At 48.0% G+C, this 19,915-nt stretch overlaps 1 protein-coding gene and 1 long non-coding RNA gene across 22 annotated transcripts in view; one reads left to right on the forward strand and one right to left on the reverse strand.

The window, feature by feature from the left end:
- Window positions 1–19,915, forward strand: part of LOC130682574 (uncharacterized) — a 252,916-nt gene that overhangs the window by 228,069 nt on the left and 4,932 nt on the right. The window lies entirely within an intron of this gene.
- The window catches only part of DYSF (dysferlin), a 224,339-nt gene that overhangs the window by 149,042 nt on the left and 55,382 nt on the right, over window positions 1–19,915 (reverse strand). For 11 of the 21 annotated variants that reach the window (XM_036908360.2, XM_036908356.2, XM_036908357.2 and 8 more), the window contains exons 5-13: window positions 12,224–12,338; window positions 10,879–10,971; window positions 10,298–10,509; window positions 8,473–8,601; window positions 7,985–8,047; window positions 7,290–7,340; window positions 5,520–5,550; window positions 4,807–4,922; window positions 1,637–1,763 (exon numbers count right to left, since the gene is read on the reverse strand). In XM_036908360.2, coding sequence (XP_036764255.2) covers window positions 1,637–1,763; window positions 4,807–4,922; window positions 5,520–5,550; window positions 7,290–7,340; window positions 7,985–8,047; window positions 8,473–8,601; window positions 10,298–10,509; window positions 10,879–10,971; window positions 12,224–12,338 — 937 coding nt within the window. The remainder of the gene's footprint in view (window positions 1–1,636; window positions 1,764–4,806; window positions 4,923–5,519; window positions 5,551–7,289; window positions 7,341–7,984; window positions 8,048–8,472; window positions 8,602–10,297; window positions 10,510–10,878; window positions 10,972–12,223; window positions 12,339–19,915) is intronic. The other 10 variants (XM_036908364.2, XM_036908361.2, XM_036908363.2 and 7 more) reach the window with 1 other exon arrangement.

The following is a 19,915-nucleotide window of genomic DNA, read 5'->3' on the forward strand; positions in this document are numbered from 1 at the left end:
ATATTGTAACAGCTGAATCACTATGTTGTACACCTGAAACTAATGTAATGTAATACTGTGTGTCAACTACCCTTCAATAAAAAATAAAATAAAATAAAATAAATATATATAAAAAAAAATAAAAGCACATGTACATATGAATGAAAATGAGAGGAGGGAACAATTAAAGATCATATCCTAGCTGATGTCTACATGAATACAACAGTTAACACTTAGTTAATATTTATGTTCTATTTACCCATCTATTTTGTTTTACTTATATTTAAAGAACATTGCAGAGAATTAAACATAATTTGCCTTCACCTTAAGCAAAGCAAACATGTCTATTTCCTCAGCCCACTTTGGGAGCTCACCAGCCTCATCTCTGCATAGTTTCAACCAGTAAATGCAGAATGTTTTAAGTATGTATTTTAATGCCTATTTAATAGCCATTACTTACTTAAAGCCTTTCCCCACGATTTGGATTCAATTACGCTTGTACAGAAGTAACCCAGCTCATTTACTGATGTCAATAGTCAAAGCAGAAACCCGCAATTCGCTTTATGCAAAACGTGTCAACAAGGAGCCAAGCTGCAAATGTTCTTACTGATCCACTAAGGACAGAGACTGGCTTGTTTATGCTAATGCCGCTCCAAAACGGAGATTCATGGCAGACAGCACACCCAGCCACCTGGGGAGCCTTTAAAAACTACCAATGTGTGAGCCCAACCCCAGACCAAGTCCATCTGAAACACTGGAGGGGTTACCCAGGCTTCTGTACTCCTTCAAACCCTCCCAGGTGACTCTGACATGCATGCAACCTGGATTGACACCCATGACTCCAGAATATTCAGTATAGCGCCCCCAGCATTTACAGAGCAGGCAGGATGGGGCCAGGATGGGGTTAGCCACTGTAAGAAGCCAAGCACTGACCACACTGGCCTTCCTGGGGGGGTGAGGACATGGTCACAGTTAGGGTGACCCACTGTGCCAGTTTTCCAGCAACTGACTGAAACTGTCAGTGCTAAAACCAGGACAGTCCCAGGCAAATTGGCACAGTGGGTCACCTGGCAGATGAGTGTTCTTCATCTGTGGACACAGTGAGCCCTTCCAACATTTCAGGGACTGCTTCCCCCACCCAGGATCTGCCAACTCGCAGGCTGGGGCTTCCTCACTGCAGGAAGGAGAATCAATGAGATCCAGTGCTGAGCGCAGAATGGAGGGGGTTCCACATGATGCTGACTCCCCAGAGAGAGCCAAAAAAATGGGTTCATGGAGTCACTAAAGAGCCAGACCAGGCCTAGGACCATTGAAATGGAGTCCAGGGGCAATGATTACTCTCCAGATTTCTTGCATCTTTGCAACTCCACCAGCATTTATATTACTTTTTCACTAATTCTATTTGCTTTTCTGTTAAGAACTGTTTTCCTTTGGGAAACCTAAGAAGGGTTTTAGCCTACCCCAGGGGATAGAGTGGCAGAGTTGTGCTGGGCATTGACCTAAGAGACCCTTGGAATGAGGAATCAGGCCCAGGAGAGGCAGGGAGGGAGCAGAGAGCCCGCCCTCCATCCCCATTCCCTCAGGGAGCTGACATGGCCCAGCCCAGGATCCCCGCTCATGATAGAGGTCTCTGACCTAAGGAAGGCTCTAGACTCACTCTGTGGTAAGTCCTCGGCCCTGAAGACCTTCAGGCAGAAGTGTGCTCCTCGAAGAGCCACGCCGGTTGGCCTGAGCAGGTTGCCTTCGATGTCCTCCTTGTCTTCAGAGGGATCCTTTCTCTCCAGCTACAATGCAAACAAATATGATTTCTGAAAGTGATCTTTCCCCTTCGTCATTCAACACTACTTAGATGGTACATTTTGAAGACAGGCAGATCTGGCCCTGCCACTTACTATTGTGTGACCCTGGGCAGGTTCCTTACCCAGAGACTGCTTCCTCATCTGGAGAGTGAAGACAATACCAACCTCATGGACTTTTGGGAGAATCAACTTCAATGACATGTAAATGCACATGGTGGCACATAGTAGGCATCTTAGTTTCCTTCCCACTCCTCCCAGTAAGAAAGTGCTGAAGTGATTGAGGTCTAGGTGGGTCGTTCACTCAACAAGCTTTCACTGAATACTACTGTCAGCGTCATGCTCAAGGGCAAGGATGCAGCAGTGAGCAGACAGAAGCCCTGCCCCACGGAGCTCACCATTTGGCAGGGAAAGCAAACCCTTAAGCAAGGTCATTTTCTTTCATTCCACTGGCTGGAATACAGACGTGATGATGGGAACTGGAGCCAACATCTCAACCCATGAGATAGAAGCTGCATGATGAAGATGGTGGAGCAAAGACCAGGAACCCAGGTCTCCAATCATTGTGAAAGCATTGTGCCAATTCCGGACTGCCTACCCCAGCATTTATGAGAGCAAAAACTCCTATCTCCCCAAGTGCCTGTCACGTGGGTTACTGCAGCTGAACCTGTATCTTAGTTCACACAGAGGCCCAGGTGAAACAGATGGGAGCCCAACCTGAGACTCTGGTCTCGGAATGGGAGGAAGGAAGCATGCACTGGGGTTGCCATTGCCAGCAAGACTGGCCAATTGCTTGCATGTGGACTAATGGATGTGGACCACAGGGATGAAAAAAGAAATTCAGGTCTATGGCCTGGGGGACTAGGTAGAAGAGGGCAAAGTGGCCTGTGAAGACACGTTCAAAGGAGGAGGCAGCGCTGCAGCTGGGAAGGGCTGCTGTGTCCAGGAAAGCGCAGTGAGAAGCCAAAGGACAGCTGCTCGTCCCCTCCCAGAGCCCCACAGGGAGTAGGAACAGAAAATAGGGGCTTCCCTTTGAGGTGGTTCCAAGAGAAGTGACGTCATCAGGGAAAAACAAGGTTCTAACTGAGAAGAAGAGGAGGAAGCAGCATTTTAGAAAGGGATAGTAAATTCAGAGATGTCACAGAGAAGGAGCTAGAAGGTGCAGTGTCTGGAGAGATGGGCTACAGCAGGGCAGGGCTGGACTGCATGGGATGAGAGAGCAGGGACAGATGCCCTTGGGGTGGGCTTGTCCACCTAAACGCCTTTGGCCCAGGACACAGCACCCTCGGTGTTCCCTGTTCTAACCCCTTCCACTGTGGCTTCCTGACCTATCGTCATCAGCCAACTCATCCTTAGCATTGTCAGGGAGCTTGCCCTCTGCCTGCACGATGACACACAGTGCTCCCTGGATAACTCCACCTCCCCGCCTCCCTTTCCCTTGGAGATCTGCTTTCCCCACCTCCTCTCCTGCTCCTCCTGGCCATTCCAGGCTGGAAGAGGGTCACACCTTGCAGCGGCCCCCACTGTCACCCCTCCTTTCTGGGAGTCCACACCACACACATGGACAGCTCTCTCTCTGGTTCTCATCACTAACATCCACCAAGCCGATGACACATGCTCACCTTTCCCTGATGATTTCAGTACCTGCTTCACACTGTGGCTGTTTGATTTCCATTCTCTTGTAAGACAATCAACATCCACCAACACAGATCACTTCCTCCACCAACAGCACCTTAATCTTAAACAACACCCCTCCCTCCCAGCTGCTAGAGGCACGGCCATATCTCGGAGCTCCAGCCATTCAGAACCATTCCTTTAGCAAAACTTTGATATTGAAACCCTTCTCTGAAGACAGCTCACAACCCATCTGCCTCCTCCAACTCCCCACCAACACACACACAGAGGGAGGCACCTGACACAGACCTGGCACACAGCAGGCACTCAGTCACTGGTTCCCTGGCACTGTGCTAGCCTTTGTCCCCTCATTAGCTCTAGGCCCCGCAGTCCTGCAGCCTCCCTGCCCAGCGCCCTCAGCCAGGTCTACAGCCTGGCTACCCTGGCCCTGTGCGCCCACCACTCCTGCCTCGCCATGACCCACACCACCATCCACCTACCCCACTTCTGCAAGGCCACTGAGCATTAATTATGAGGCTCCACCACAAAGCTGCCAGTCACAAGTCCTCCTATTTATATCTAATGAACCCCTCATTCCTCTCCCACAACTATTCCAAACCTTTTCTCTTCTTCCCAAATGTGCAAAGATGCTGATACCTCCCCACTCTAAAAACCTTTCTCACTCTTAGCACCTCCAGCTTATCACTGTTCTTACCTGTAGAGATGATAATGTTAAATTCTTAGGCAATAAAATCCAGGCTACAGTACAATAGAGAGAATGAACTCACTTTTGCAAAAAAAGAAAAACATGCAGCAGATTGGTATTGGTGGTTACCATGGTTACCAGAGGCAGTGGGGTGGGGGGTGCAATGGGTGAAGGGGGTCAGAAGGTACAAACTTCCAGCTATAATATAATAAAGTCCTGGGATGTAATGTACAACACAGTGACTATAGTTAATACTGTATTGCATATTTGAAAGTTGCTAAAAGAGTAGATCTTAAATGTCCTCATCACAAGAAAAAAAGCTTTTTGTAACTAAGCATGGTGACAGATGTCCACAATACTTATTGTGGTGGTCATTTTGCAATGTATACATATATTGAATCATATGGTATACCTGAAACTAATATAATGCTATATGTCAATTATACCACAATTTAAGAAATAATAAAAAAGAAAAAATACGCAGGTATATCCTTCTGGGAGGCTATGCAACAAGATATTAACAGCTCTCTCTGAGTGGTAGAATTATGAGTGATTCATCTTTTATTTCTACTTTCCCACCTGTTCAACATGTCTCATAATTACCAGGTATTCTTTTACATCAGAAAACATAAAGTTGTTTTTGTTTCTTTGTCTGGTTCCTCTACAGCCAGGTGGAGGTGCCACGAGGAGGACCCAGAGAAAGGTACTCACTGGTGGCTCGTCTCCAGGCCCCAGCACACAAAGGCTGGCTTTCAGGTAGCCTCTGGCCCCAGCAGAGAAATCGTCAGGGTCCGAGAGTAGCAGCCACTTCCTGAGATAGGCATGTCCTAAGAGAGACAACAGGCACTGGTGATGACAGAACCGGAAGGGCCCAAGTCTGCCACCACATCCAGGAGCCCGGGGCAGACTACACTTAAGGGACGTGAAGGACTCACCCACTGGGACATGGGAGCAGGGCTCAAATTCTAGCATTTAAGTTCATGTGGGCCCAAGTCAGCAATGTTAATCGAAACCCCTTTGAGAGGCTGCCAAAGCCAGGCCAGAGAGCATTCACCTCCCTCTCAGGAGGGACCAGAGCAGGGCAGAAACCAGGTGTGGAGAAAACCTAGACTTGTCATCCAAACGACCTGCCCCTGTGTGAGGTGGCCCAACCTCCAGCAATCCTTGTGAGGGGCCTCCGTAGCTCCTCTTACTGGACAGACCGAGCCCCATGTGAGGGGCTGACCTTCCTGAGGGCCTGTTTTCCCCAGAAGAGGAGAGCCTGCCTTCTCTTCATTCCTGTAGCTCTCATCTCCAAAACTGAACTCCACCTCTAAATATGAAAACCCGCAAGGAGGAAACATGAGTCTCCCAAATGGATGTCCCCAAGCAGCCTCCTGAACCAAAACCAAGGATATTGCCAAGGTGATGAGAAAATGACTCACGGGGCTCTCTGTAGATGGTACCCACGTCCATCTGCGATCAAACAAAGGAAAGAAATATCAGCTCTTACCCTCAGACAGTTAAATGAAATATGGTGCATAATACCATGCCATCAAAAATCAAAAAATTTTGAAGAACAGCTGAAGATGTGGGAAGACATTCATCATTTGATATTACATGGAAAGAAAATACTACACATCTTTATCAAAGTTTGGGGAAGTGTATCCATGCACAAAAAAGACAGAGCAAAGGCAACACACAAAAGGGTAACTGTGCTATGCCTGGGTGGTACATTTGGGTGGTTTTTATTTTATTTTTATTCTTTCCTGTATTTTATAATTCCCTGTAAAGTTCCTAGATGAGTGGGATGTTGATGGTGGGGGAGGTTGTGCGTGTCGGGGCCTGGGGATATAAGGGAACTCTACTATCCACTCAATTTTGTTATGAACCTAAAACTGCTCTTAAAGATCTTTTTTTAAATTATGGATTATTTTAATAATTAGAAAAAAAAGAAAAGAACTTTCTACCTTAACTTTTGGGTTCTCAGAACAAGAATGTGTTTCAAAGATTAGAGACTCAAACCATAAAGACCCCATTTGCTTCAGAATGACTCAGGTTCAATCCTTTCCTTTCAAAACTGCTTCTCCAGGAAAATAGACTTAGTCTCCAGTCTTGTGACTCTTTCCCAGAGAGAGGCATGTTTTATTTGGATAGTAGGGGGAGGTTAAAATAAGCCTGTACCCTTTTTTTCCATTTGATAAATGCCTGAAGATTTGAAAATGAGAAAATCAGTAATGACGTTGAAACGCCATTCATGAGGGCCTCCCTTGCTGGCTGACTTAGCTTTCTGTAACCCGTTAAAGCCTTCCTATGAGCTGAATCATACAGTCAGCTCTTGGGTCTCCATGTTGCACTGTTCACTTCTGCACTGTCTGGGACAAATGAGGGGGGAAGGCGCCCCTTTCCCCACTGCCCCTCACCCTCCTGAACTCTACATCTGGACCTCACTACCAGCCCAGAGTCAGGGTGAGCTCAGGGGCAGAGTGCTGGTCATGCAGTCCAAGATGGGCTACCTAAATCCAAGTCCCACCTGCCTCCCCAGATGTCAGGACAAATATGAATTAAAAAACAAGAAGCTAAAGTTCTCCTACTGGAAATAAGGGAAGAGATTTCCCTCCCCTCCCTTTTGGTCAGAATGTTTACCTTAGAAAATTTGTAAATACAAGTACTTTCTCTGTTTGCTCTGGGGAAGGGAGGGCCTACCTGCAGTGTGTGTGCCTAGCTCCAAGTTGTAAAACAACTTCCCATCATAAAAATGCTAGTTTGTTTCCCATTTTTCCCTCTGGACAAAACTGATTGGCTAACACAGATAGATGGTCAACCCAGTTAGGATGAACTGTGTAAGACCAAGGGTGTTGTCCAGTCCTCTGACTTGGGGACTAGTTGTCTTAAAAACATGTATGCAACGGGTTGTATCTGCTTAGTTGAATGAGAGATTTCTTTCTGTCTTTACATTCTCGTGGTGGATTGCTTGTGATAGGCATCACATTCTGGTTTGGATGGTTATTTGAAAATAAACATCTTTTCTTTTTCCACCACCTTTGTGGAGAAGACTTCTGGGTTAGGAGATCTGTTTTGTTTTTTTAACTATTTCCCTAACAGATCATGACAAACAGGATCTCTGGAGCTCACCCTCTGCACAGTATTTGACTGGCCTTCCGCTAACACGAATAAGCAAGAACTAAAGGCTTTCAAAGGAAATAAGCAATTACCCGGAACTCCCCAAGGAGAGCATCTGTCCTGAGGGAACAGGAGTCAACCACCTGGAGGGAAACAGAAATTAACACTCTCATTTACAAGTAAGCATTACAGTTCTTCCCTCCCAAATAATAACAGCCAACACTTAGATACACTTGCTCTATTCCAGAGATTGTTCTAAGCAATGTTCAACCCTCACAGGAATGCTATGAGTAGGTGCTTTTATAATTCCCATTCTATGGATGAAGAAACAGAGAGGCACAGAGAGATTACAGGACTTATACAGAATCACACAACCCCAAATAGCACAGGCAGGACTAGAATGCACGCAGTTTGGCCCAAAGCCCATACGTTTGACCACTATACTGCCTTTCAGAGGACAGAGAGAGAGAAAAGAGAGCTGAGGCCCAGAGGAAGAAACTCTTGGCCAGAAGTAGGCACGCAGACAAACAAAATAAGATGAAAATCAAAGTGTCTGCTGCAAGAATGGTTTCAGAACCATGACCTGAGGTGCCTAGGGGTCTCCCTGCTCGGCTGCTGCCCCCATCTGAGCTGCTGAAGGCATTTCTGTGACAGGCAGAGCTCGGCAGTGAGCTGCCCCACATGGCCCGCCCATGGCCAGGCCGCCAGGCCTCTCACACACACTCACACGCATGCTGGCATGCATCACACAGAGCCCACAGAGAGCGCTTTGATCTCTCAGACGTACCGTGATGAAGATGGGCTCATCAAACAGCTCCGAGGGAGAGTCAAACACATTGAAGAAAAGAGTCTGTGGATTCAGGGTGAAAGCAAGACAAATGAGGACCTGCTGACCCCCCAGGCCGGACAGAGGGCTGGCCACCACCCACAGCCTTCAGGTGTGGTCCACCCAGAGTGTGCACTGAACTGGGGATTCAACCGGTTCTCAGGTATTCCACCCGACTTCACAGAGGTGGTCACCTCACAGACGGAGCGGGTGGCTGGTCCTGCAGGATGACAGGGATGTGGCACAGTGGGAGCCCAAGGCAGGAATAAGGACTAGAACCCTCTCTCCAGTTCCTCAGATAACCTGCTCAGGCCCGGGCACATCTCTCAACCCAAGTTAGCCTTTACGTAAACACTGAATGAACTGCCAAGTGTCTGCTGTACAGTCCCAGCACAGTGTCTGCTTGGAAGACCCCCAAGGTCCTAGCCCTGACACCCAGTGCCTCCCACCTCGTTGAAAAATGGGCTGTTTCCCTTGTGGATCCGTGTCCGCTTGGTCTGCCCAGCAGCTGTGACCTTGACCACAGGCTTGATGTTTACCCCTGGCAGCTGGCGCCCCTCGATCACCTGGACCCTGATCTGAAAGCCAGGAGGGAGCATAAGCAGGAAGAAGGGGGAAGTCATCAGGCAGCCCACTCCCAGCTTCAAGAGAGTCAGAAATCTCAGGAACCATCCTCACTCCTGGCTTCTTGGGAAGGATATTAAAAAGGAATTAGGAAGAGCAATTATAACAATCATATTTTCCCAACACAGTCCCTTGCATCTGTAAAAATCCCATAGTTGCACAAAAGAGCTGCCAAGCTGCCCCAAGTAAGCTACCAGCACTAAATCGCAGGGATGGGCCAAGGATCCGGCCCTGCTTCATTTCATGCAGCCATTGGCACAAGCTTGACCTCCTGATGCTGATTTTTTTACATAGCTTGAACTTTCCTCACTGACAATTCCCTCAGATGTCAAATCTATATAGAGATGCAACCCTACTTTATTCTCTGTAAGATGCAACAATTTGTCATATTCTGAGAAATACAAATTTGCTCCACTAAACTTTAAGTAAATGAAGGTTGCAGAATATCTGTGCTTCCAATTTAGGCAAAATATTTAAAAATATGAAATTTTGAAAGAGTAAAACAAGTTTCATGCAAAAATAGGATGTTTACTAGTTATACTTTTTAATCAGCAGTTATTTGTTATTGTTATAATGTTAACAGTATATTATATATTATATACTTTTCTACATATTTCTATATCTGTTATATATTATTATTTTCTAATCAGCATTTATTTATTATTTACTAACCAACTTTTTTAAATGCCACACTATAGAAGAACATACTATTAATAACAATGGGAAGGTGGATGCATGATTCTTATTCTCTTAATTTTGCCATATTTTCCAAATTTTCTATAATAAACATATATATTAATTTTCTAAGGAGAAAAAAAGGCAATAATAACACATCTTGGGAATAATAATAATTGTTAGAATTTTGTCTCTCAAGCAAACACAGTGGTCATAACTAGGATTTTTGCTTAAAATTACCATGATTTAGAACTAAAATATATTTTTACATTTTGTTGCACTTAATAAAGATTGAAGTTTCCTGTTTTTTTAACTTTAAAAGTAGTTCTGAAGAGTTAAATATCACTAAGTTCAACTACATCAAAATGGAAAATTTTGTAGAAAAAAAAATGAATACCCAAAGAAACAAAATTTAAAGGCAAAGAAAATGGGATGAATTTTTGGATAAAAATGTCAAAGAGTGAGGGTTGGACAAATTCAAATTCCACATGGCTTTCAAAAAAATCCACAGCTGTAAGGAAGGGAATGGGTATAGAGAGAAAAAAGACAGCTAAAAAGAGTTTAGATTTGGCGATATCGTTAAAATGCACATTCTGATTCAGCGGGTCTGGGGCTCTGCATTCCTAACAAACCTCCAGGTGCTGCTCACACTGGTCCACAGTGCGAACAGCAGGAGCTAGCCGGCCAGATAAACTCTGGTCGGAAAACAGGTGACAAATGTAAAGATATACGCAATCTCTGCAGGGACCTTTATCTTTCTTTAAGAGCAAAATCAGGCGCTAGGCAGAGGCTCATTCAGAGGCCCCAAGGTGTGAACTGTCCATTGAGCATCTGCCCAGGACCCAGGGAAACCAGAGACTCCCACCTCCAAGAGCCCTTAGGTCCCTCCCCAGGCTGGGCAGACAGGCAGGCACCGGGCATCGGCAGCTGCTGATCCAGAAAGGAGAAGACTATGTTCAGGGAGTGGCCCATCACCTGGAAGTCCTGCGGTTTGTCCGACAGCAGCTTTCTGGATGTGGGTGCGCTTCTCTTTCTTTTGCCCCCAGAGTGGTAGGGGGGAGGATGGGAGGGTGGCTTCTTTGGGGTGCTGGGACCCTCTGGACCTGGGGCCCCACTCTGATCCAGGAATGGCTCTGCCTCATCTCCTGTGAGCCCCTGGTCCTCAGTGTCCTCCTCTCCTCCTGTGTCTGGAAGGAGAGGGTGCTAATGAGGACCAGGTCCCTCTGGCCCTGCCCTGGGACCCCACCCAGCTGATGGAGGACCCAAAGAGCATGGGTGCTGAGACCCACCACCCGTGCCCCTGCCCCTCCCCTTCCCTGCTGATGAGCCAGGACAGATGAAGAAGAAGGAAAAGGAGCTTCTGAAGGCTGAAACTTGAGGGCAGTCAGTCCAATTAGTCGCCAGGGAGGACACAGGATGGCCCTAGCCCTCCCCACCATGTCTGCAGCAAGAGTCCCTCAGACACCTTGTCCCACTCCCTGCTGAGCTGATGGTCGTGACAAGTGAGACAGTTACAGGGGGTAGGATTGAGATAGGAACAGCTGGCTGTGTCTCACCCGTGGGGGCCAGCCACTTCTTTCCAGAGTATCTCGTGTCCACGGTGCTGTCACTGAGCAGGGACCATGTCTCGGCCCGGCTCTGTCCCCCACCTGGCATGTGGGCAGGGCACAGCCCCAGGAGGGGAGGAGGTGCTGGGTGAGGGAAGCCAGCCTGACGTACCCCACCCCAACCCTGCTCCCTGTGCCTGCCCCAGCCTGGCGCAAAGCACAGAAATGGTTACCCTGGCCATTGGGGACTGTCCATTCTCACCACCTTTCTGACAGGACTGGGAACAAACAGTCACCTCTAGGAGTCTTCCTGTATGGCCTAAACCTCACTCTATCACATCCTCCTCCAGGTTTCCAGAATAGTCAAAGCCCTTTTGTCTCCCCACCCTCTGTCATCAGACTGACCCCTTCCTCCCCAAGCCCAGCCTGTGCTCCAGTCCCAGCTGACCTCCTATCTCTAAGCTCAGACAGTGCCGAGCCCCAACAAGACAGGCCCTGCTTTACCTCCCCCTCCACAGGCCCCATGCAGGGCTGGGCTGCACAGGCTTAGGGCTGGGATTTAAGTCTGAGTTTGCCTCTAGCTCCCTTCACCATGAGGGAAACTACAGACTCTCATGGGCAAGTCCCCACCCAGCCCATCTGTGTAGCTTCCTGCCCATGCTAGCAGGCTGGACCACGTGCAGGCCTCACCACCTTCCCCCCGCCGTCACCCAGCTAAGTCCAAGCCAGCCACCATGGACTGGGCCCTCCCTTGACAAGGCTGGCAGAGGCAGTGAAGAGAGCCTGAAACAACCTTGGGACTTAGCTCATTCAGTCTGCTCACTTCACAAATGATAAGCTAGGCCCAGAGGAGGAGAGTGGCTGATCTAACACACAGCTACTTGATGCCAAAGGCAAGACAGGAACTCATGTCCCCTGACTTCAGCTCAGGGCTCTTTCAAGGAAAATCCAGCTTTTTTCACATGCCACCAACGAAGGTCTGCTGAGTGCTAGGGCAGGAAAGCACTGGCTTCCAGAGAGTAGGACCTCAGGCATGACCTGGGACAGACCCCACCCCAGCACAGGCATGCCCTCAGAAGCTCCCAGCCATCTCAGAGCCGCCCAGGCACGGCTCCCGCCCTGGACAGCTGGGGCACACGGGGCAGCATCCTCACACCATCCTAGCAGCACCCAGGGGAGCAGGTCTCCTGTCCCTTTTTACCGCATGGCAGAGGCAGCTCTCACAACTCCCACCCACTGGGAAGCCCGAGTTTGGGGAAGGCAGCAGAGGCTGGCTGAGGCCTCACTGTGACCCCACCCCCAAGCTCAGGTGCCACTGCCTCTTCCCCAGGGACCCTGCCCGGGGGCTCCTCACCAGCCACCATATCCAGGTCAGGCAGAGTGGAGGAGGGTTCCAAAGGCCCAGAGGGTGGGAACGTGGGCACTGCTCCTGGGAGCGGCGTGTAGGACACCTGCAGGACCAGCGAGGCCTGGAAGAGATGGGGGCAGGGGGGCAGCAGGTCAGGGCCCTGGCCCCAGATCACCGCCCTCCAGCCTCCTGCCCGCTCCTTTCACCCCTCCACCAAGGAGGATGGCTCTGACAGGGCTCAGCTCTGCAGCAGATGGGCACAGACACCCCAGGGCCCCATCAGCACAGCCAGGTGGTCAAGAGCACAGACTCCAGAGTCAGGTTCCACCACTCAGGAGCTGTGCAACTGCGGGCAAGATCTGTAACCTCACTGTGCCTCAGTTTCCACATCTGTAAAATGGGGGTGGTAACAGCAGTAGTACCTTCTCATGAGTCAGATGAGGATGAAATTAGCCAATAGAGCACTTCATAAACTTTCATAAATAAATCAGCAATCCATCCTCTCCTGCAGGAATTTTTTTTTACAATTTTTTTTATTAAGGTATTATTGATATACATTCTTTTTTTTTTTTTAAAAGAGCAAGGTACAGGCTTTTATTTAGAGATAAAGTGACAGGACAGAGCTCCTGGCTCAGGCCAGGAGGGGACAAGAGAGTCCTGATATACATTCTTATGAAGGTTTCACATGGAAAACAATGTGGTTATTACATTTACCCATATTATCAAGTCCCTCCCCACCCCCACTCCACTGCAGTCACTGTCCATCAGTGTAGTAAGATGCCACAGTCACTACTTGCCTTCTCTGTGGTACACTATTTTCCCTGTGACCCCCCACACCATGTGTACTAATCATAATACCCCTCAATCCCCTTCTCCCTCCCTCCCCACCCATCCTCCTCCACCCTTCCCCTTTTGTAACCCCTAGTCCCTTCTTGGAGTCTGTGAGTCTGCTGCTGTTGTGTTCCTTCAGTTTTCCTGCAGGATTTTTTAATTCGCAGGCCCATCTTCAGGTAAAAGCCCCTTTGGCCATTCTGCTCAGCCAAGGATCCATCCTATTTCTCCAGACAGCAGCTCATCCTTGCTCTGCTCAGGCCCCAGCTAGCTCTGAGAAAGTCTTGGGGTCCTGCTCACCTTTATGAGCCCTCTTCCCTCCCAGAAGCACCTGTCCCCAGCCTCAACCTCAGCTGCTCTAGCTTTGACCAGCCAAGAGGAGAATGGCTGGTCCCACCATTCATGTGGACCAGGGAAGGCTGCCTTGTGCCCTCACCCCCCAGGCCCCCACCACAAGACCTGGTCAGAGGGGCCCCTGAATCTGAAGACAAAGTGCAGCTTCTGCAGGCTCTCCAGCCATGCAGCCCCTAGGCCAGAGGGTGCCTGGCTGAGCCTCCCCTGGCACCACAAATCAGTCAGCGCTCCAGGGCAGCCTTTGTTATTGATCAAAACAATAAGTGCTCTATTTAAGAAACTTTGCAAAGTACCTTTAAAAAAAAATTCAAAAGTAAACAAATTGCCATAATTCCACCACTGTTCACATTTTGGTACAATTCTTTCCAATATTTTTAAATAAATAGTGTACAGCTTTGCTTTATATAAAATACTTTTATCTTAATGTTAGATAGTAAGCATTTCCCCAGGTTTTGACAAACCCCTCATAAACTTACTTGTTAATGATACATTATAACTTCTGAGCCACTCTGCATAACTCACTAGACATGTCTGTTGAGTAATACATATTAGGGATGTCCAGAAACTCCTGGAATGAATCCTGGTCCTGAGACAGAAGGGGTTGAAGACCCTGGATGTCAGATCTGAGGCTTGAATCCTCCAAATTGGAGCCTGGACAGGGGTAGCTACACTAAGGTCAGGGCTGGTGGGAGGGTGGGGCTCAAAACAAGAAGAAGGAGGCTTGAGCCAGCTCAGCATCCCAGGAGACCAGGGAGGAGGACCAGGAAGGCAATGAGACCCTTTAAGTCCAGGATCCAAGGCATGGCCCTAACTGCCCTGCAGGTTCCTGAACTACCACCAGGTGTCGCCATTGAAGCAGCACGGTGCCCCCGCACACCAAGCTCCTGTGGCCCAAAGGGAAACGAACAGCCTCTCTGGTTGCCCCAGATACCCATGCCCGCTCACAGCCACGCTGGACTCCTGCAGATTCCAATTCAATAGGTCTGGGGTGGGCCTGGGCATCTGCATTTTTAACAGCCCTCCTCATCATCATCAAAAGGCAAGTTGGACTCTTTGGAGAAATAATTGTAGGTCTCAGCCAGGAAGGTAGATGACCCTGGACATCTTTCTTTGTGCCACAAAACAAGGAAATACTCAGAGTGATAGAAACATGTCAGAAGGAGCCTACTTTCAGAGACTCCCACTGGCCAAATCTGGGACAATGTAAACATGAAAATAAATAATGATAGTAACAGATTTAAACCACTGAATAAAATAGGAACACATGAATCCCTAAATAAATAAACAGGGCAAGAGAAAGCTTCTCCTTACAGTGAAACACCAACTGCTTAATGCAGGAAAGTAAAAAAAAAAAAAAAAAACGGATTTAGAATTTTGTCATTATAGCAGCCATCAAAACACTAATAAACCAACCAGGAAGCAAAAATGGCTGTGAAAAATTTCGGGAAAAAGCTGGATGAAGAACAGGGTATTTATCATCACAAAGCACCTCCCCTAAAATCCTTACTTATTCGAAAGGGGAATGGATCAGTGGAGAGACCCAGCACACGTACATTAACCATATGATCCAGTTTAATGGCATGGTGAGGAACCAAAGAACTCGGTCACCTACAATCCAATGTGGCCAGCACAGTGTCTCTGCTCTGTTCCTGCCAAAGACACACAACCTGAATCTTACCACAGGGGAATGTTGGACAAACCCCAACTGAGGGACATTCCACAAAGTAACTGGCCTGTAGTCTCCAAAATGTCCAGGTCACAAGTGTACAAAAGTCAAAGAAAGACTGAGTAATTCTCCCAGACGAGAGGCGACTAAAGAGATAAAACAACTACCACAATGTATGATCCATGGCTGGGTGCTTTTGCTATAAATGACACTGTTGAAAAAACTGATGAAACTTGGATAGGAGTCTGTGGGTTAAATGACAGTGCTTATTAACATCAATTTCCTCAATTCTTGCAGGTTGTATGGTGGTTCTGTAGGAGCAAGTCCTTAGTCAGAGAAAATGCACAGTAAATTCAGGGTGATGGGCCAGGAGTTTGGTGACTTGGTTGCAAATGGTTTAGGACAAAATACTTTTTGTACTATTCTTGCAACCTTTCTTTAAATCTTAAATTGTTTTAAAATGAAAGGTTTAAAAAAGCTGAGAAATCTGTGTCTGCTATGACCACAGAAATCTCACTCCACAAAGACAAATAAAGCCCCTCACACACTCATTGCTCATTCCACTCTCCAGAAGTAGTGTGAGGTCAGGACCAGCCGCATGGCTAGCAAGCCAAGAGCAAAATTAACATTAAGATTTCAAGATGGCAACAGCAGAGAATTAAACCAAGTGCAGGGTCCGACTGTCCATAAGGCTGGCCCTGTGAGGGGTGTTTGCTCGACCTAGCCTGAGATGGGTGTGCATCTGAAAGATGGGGAGCCCCCACCAGATATTTCTGGCCTGACCCATTTATTCATTCATTCATTCATTTGCTTACTCATTCCCTGCACAAATATACATCGAGCACCTGCTAGGGACCAAGCACTTCGAGATATTAGGAAGCTTCCAAGAACAAAGCAAAAGCTCTTGCCCCCAGGGAGCTGACATCTTGGCAGAGGAGACAGACAAATAATAAACATGCATATGAAATAGGTACATAGAATATAGAGTATGTTAGAAAGAAACGAAAAAGTAAATCATGGCAAGAGGGATCAGAGGAGCAGGAGCGGGTACAGCTTGCAGTGTTAAATCAAGTGGTCTGGCAGTGAGTGAGGAGAATTTGAGCAATACTTTGAAGGGAGCACTGCTTGGCTGTCCTTCAGCCCTAGGTTCTTCTAAGACTTGATGACTGAGGTCTCCTGACCCTGGGACCAGATCCCCTTAAAGAACACCTCTTCCTATTTCTTGAGGCTTTCCCTGCCTATGCACCCCCTCCACACCACCTGGGGGCTTCTAGTGTACCACCTCTGTGCTCTGTGCAGAGGTAGAGCCACAGCTCCACACCGTGGCCCAGGGACCAGCACCTAAGTACCAGCATGGGGTTCAGGAGCAGTGCTCCAGGAGAAGCAAGAAAGGGCAGCAGCCAGAGTCTGGCAGCCCTTCCTGGGATTTCCTGAGCCTCAGGTACCTCCACACTGAGCACCCCACACCAACCTCCTGAAGAACTGGCAACATCCGGTGGCTCCAAGCACCTGTATGAGATTTCCAGCACTGATTCAGTTCCATCTTTCAGATACCTATCAAGGAGCCACAGGTACTTGCCAGCAGCTCCAGAGGATCTAGAGCCCAGGATCTAGAACAGGCTGCAGAGACCATGCTTCAGGCCTGCGGGTGGTTAACACTGGAGGCTTCTAGCTCCAGCGTGAATCTGCAGGAAAGGGGACATGTCTGTAGGCCCCATCCAGGGTAAAGACCTCCAGCTCACCGTAACATCATACCTCATAGCCTGTCCCCCTCTCTATACATAACCAAAGCTGAGATTTTCTTCCTGTGGAACATATGTGAGCTCCATGCCCTCCCAGACCACTGACCTTGGCCTAGAGGCCCCAGCAGGAGCCTCCTTGAGGCCGAGTACATCAAGGTACCCCACCTACAGCCCTGCTTCTCAGGTCTCCAGCCCCAGCACCACAATGCAGTCAGTGATCCTATCACATGACCATTATTGGTCAATCATGTGTCCACCAAAGCACAGTGCCCTGGAGGAGGTCACCTCAGTCATGCATACCTGCCATCTTGGGGTCCACAGTAGACAATATCACAGAAGTCTGGAGGGCCCTATTTAGCCCTCCAGAAACCAGAGGCAAAGGCAGGGGACAACCTCATCAGATCCTCCAGCAGGTTCTGCGGCCAGCCTGTGAGATCCTCTGCCTACCCTACAGGCTCAGGCCCTTGCTTGCTGTCTACCTCCTGGGCCACAGCTCTCTGACACTCAGCTCAGCAAGACCAAACCTAGACCAGCCCATGCCCACCTCTCCCAACACACACTCTCCATAGACCAGAAAGTCCGTGGTGCCTGGGCCTTATTTACCTTTCCCTCAGACAATGTCCAGAAGGGTAAGATGTGGCCCTGAGCTGAAGCAGGGGTTAGTACCACATCTTCAAACCACTTGAAGGAAACTCAGAGATTCACCGGAGCTCTGTGCTGCCCACCTCCAGTCCCCACTCCCAACATGCAGCCTGACCTGGCTCGCTCAATTACCAGGCCACTGGGTTCACATGTTCTTGTCAGCCCACAGGTTTCCCTTTCTAGTCTGACTTCAGCTTTTAAGGCTGAGGCAACAGTGATACTGTTCTTGTGGTCCATCCACACCCTCACTAGCAAGCTGCTCTCAAAATACATTGTGAGAGCCAAGATGGCGGTGTGAGTAAAGCAGCGGAAATCTCCTCCCAAAACCACATATATTTATGAAAATATAACAAAGACATCTTCCTAGAATAGAGACCAGAGGACACAGGACAACATCCAGACCACATCCACACCTGCGAGAACCCAGCGCCTCGCGAATGGGGTAAGATACAAGCCCTGGCCCAGCGGGACCCGAGCACCCCTCACCCCAGCTCCCGGCGGGAGGAGAGGAGTCGGAGCGGGGAGGGAGAGGGAGCCCAGGACTGCTGAACACCCAGCCCCAGCCATCCGGGCCAGAGTGCAGACACAGTGCATGCGTGGGGTCCTGGATACTAGGGAAACAGGACAGCAAGACCTGTGAGTGGGTCCCTGAGGCTGGCGCCCGGGGACAAAGAAAAGCAAGTGGCTTTTTTTTTTTTTGGCGAGTGCTTTTTGGATGTCTTAAAGGGACAGGGACCCCAAAACCAGACGGAAGCGTCCTGGGACACTCTGGGCACTCTAACCCCCTGGGCAGCAGGGAGCACGGAGGCCCCTCAGTGAGATAAATAGCCTCCCGGCTGCTCCCCCTCCAACAGGGCTCCACCATATCAGAGCAGCGGCCCAAGGCAGGCCACGCCCACAGCAACAGCAGAGATAAACTCTAGAGCAGCCGGGCAGAAATCAGAAGCCCTATCTGCGCCAGCTGCCCAGCACAGGCCACTAGAGGTCGCTGTTCTCCCAGGAGAGGAGGGCCACAAACCAACAAGAAGGGAAGTTCTTCCAGCCGCCACTCGTCCCAGCTCTGCAAACTATCTCTATCACCATGAAAAGGCAAAATTACAGGCAGACAAAGATCACAGAATCAATACCTGAGAAGGAGACAGACCTAACCAGTCTTCCTGAAAAATAATTCAAAATAAAAATCATAAACATGCTGACGGAGATGCAGAGAAATATACAAGAGCTAAGGGATGAAGTCCAGAGGGAGATTACAGATGCCCGGAAGAAGATTACAGAAGTGAAACAAACTCTGGAAGGATTTATGAGCAGAATAGATAAGATGCAAGAGGCCATTGGTGGAATAGAAACCAGAGAACAGGAACGCATAGAAGCTGACATAGAGAGAGATAAAAGGATCTCCAGGAATGAAACAGTATTAAGAGAACTGTGTAACCAATCCAAAAGGAACAATATCCATATTATAGGGGTTCCAGAAGAAGAAGAAGAGAGAGAAAAAGGGATAGAAAGTGTCTTTGAAGAAATAATTGCTGAAAACTTCCCCTAACTGGGGGAGGAAATCATCGAACAGACCACGGAAATACACAGAACTCCCAACAGAAAGGACCCAAGGAGAACAACACCAAGACACATAATAATTAAAATGGCAAAGATCAAGGACAAGGACAGAATATTAAAGGCAGCTAGACAGAAAAAGATCACCTATAAAGGAAAACCCATCAGGCTATCATCAGACTTCTCAACAGAAACCTTACAGGCCAGAAGAGAATGGCAGGATATATTTAATGCAATGAAACAGAAGGGCCTTGAACCAAGGATACTGTATTCAGCACGATTATAATTTAAATATGATGGAGGGATTAAACAATTCCCAGACAAGCAAAAGTTGAGGGAATTTGCCTCCCACAAACCACCTCTATAGGGTATTTTAGAGGGACTGCTCTAGATGGGAGCACTCCCAAAACTAAACAGATGTCACCAGAGAAAATAAAATCACAGCAAAGAAAGCAGACCAACAAAATACTAACTACAGGCAAAAAAATAAAATCAACTACCCACTAAAAGCAGTTAAAGGAAACACGAAAGAGCACAGAATAAAACAACCAACATATAAAGAATGGAGGAGGAGGAATAAGAAGGGAGAGAAGAAAAGAATCTCCAGACAGTGTATATAACAGCTCAATAAGCAAGCTAAGTTAGGCAGTAAGATACTAAAGAGGCTAACCTTGAACCTTTGGTAACCACAAATCTAAAGCCTGCAATGGCAATAAGTACATATCTTTCAATAGTCACCCTAAATGTAAATGGACTGAATGCACCAATCAAAAGACACAGAGTAATAGAATGGATAAAAAAGCAAGATCCATCTATATGCTGCTTACAAGAAACTCACCTCAAACCCAAATAAATGCACAGACTAAAAGTCAAGGGATGGAAAAACATATTTCAGGCAAACAACAGAGAGAA

This window comes from Manis pentadactyla, chromosome 2, assembly GCF_030020395.1.
Source record: "Manis pentadactyla isolate mManPen7 chromosome 2, mManPen7.hap1, whole genome shotgun sequence".
NCBI lineage: Eukaryota > Metazoa > Chordata > Mammalia > Pholidota > Manidae > Manis > Manis pentadactyla.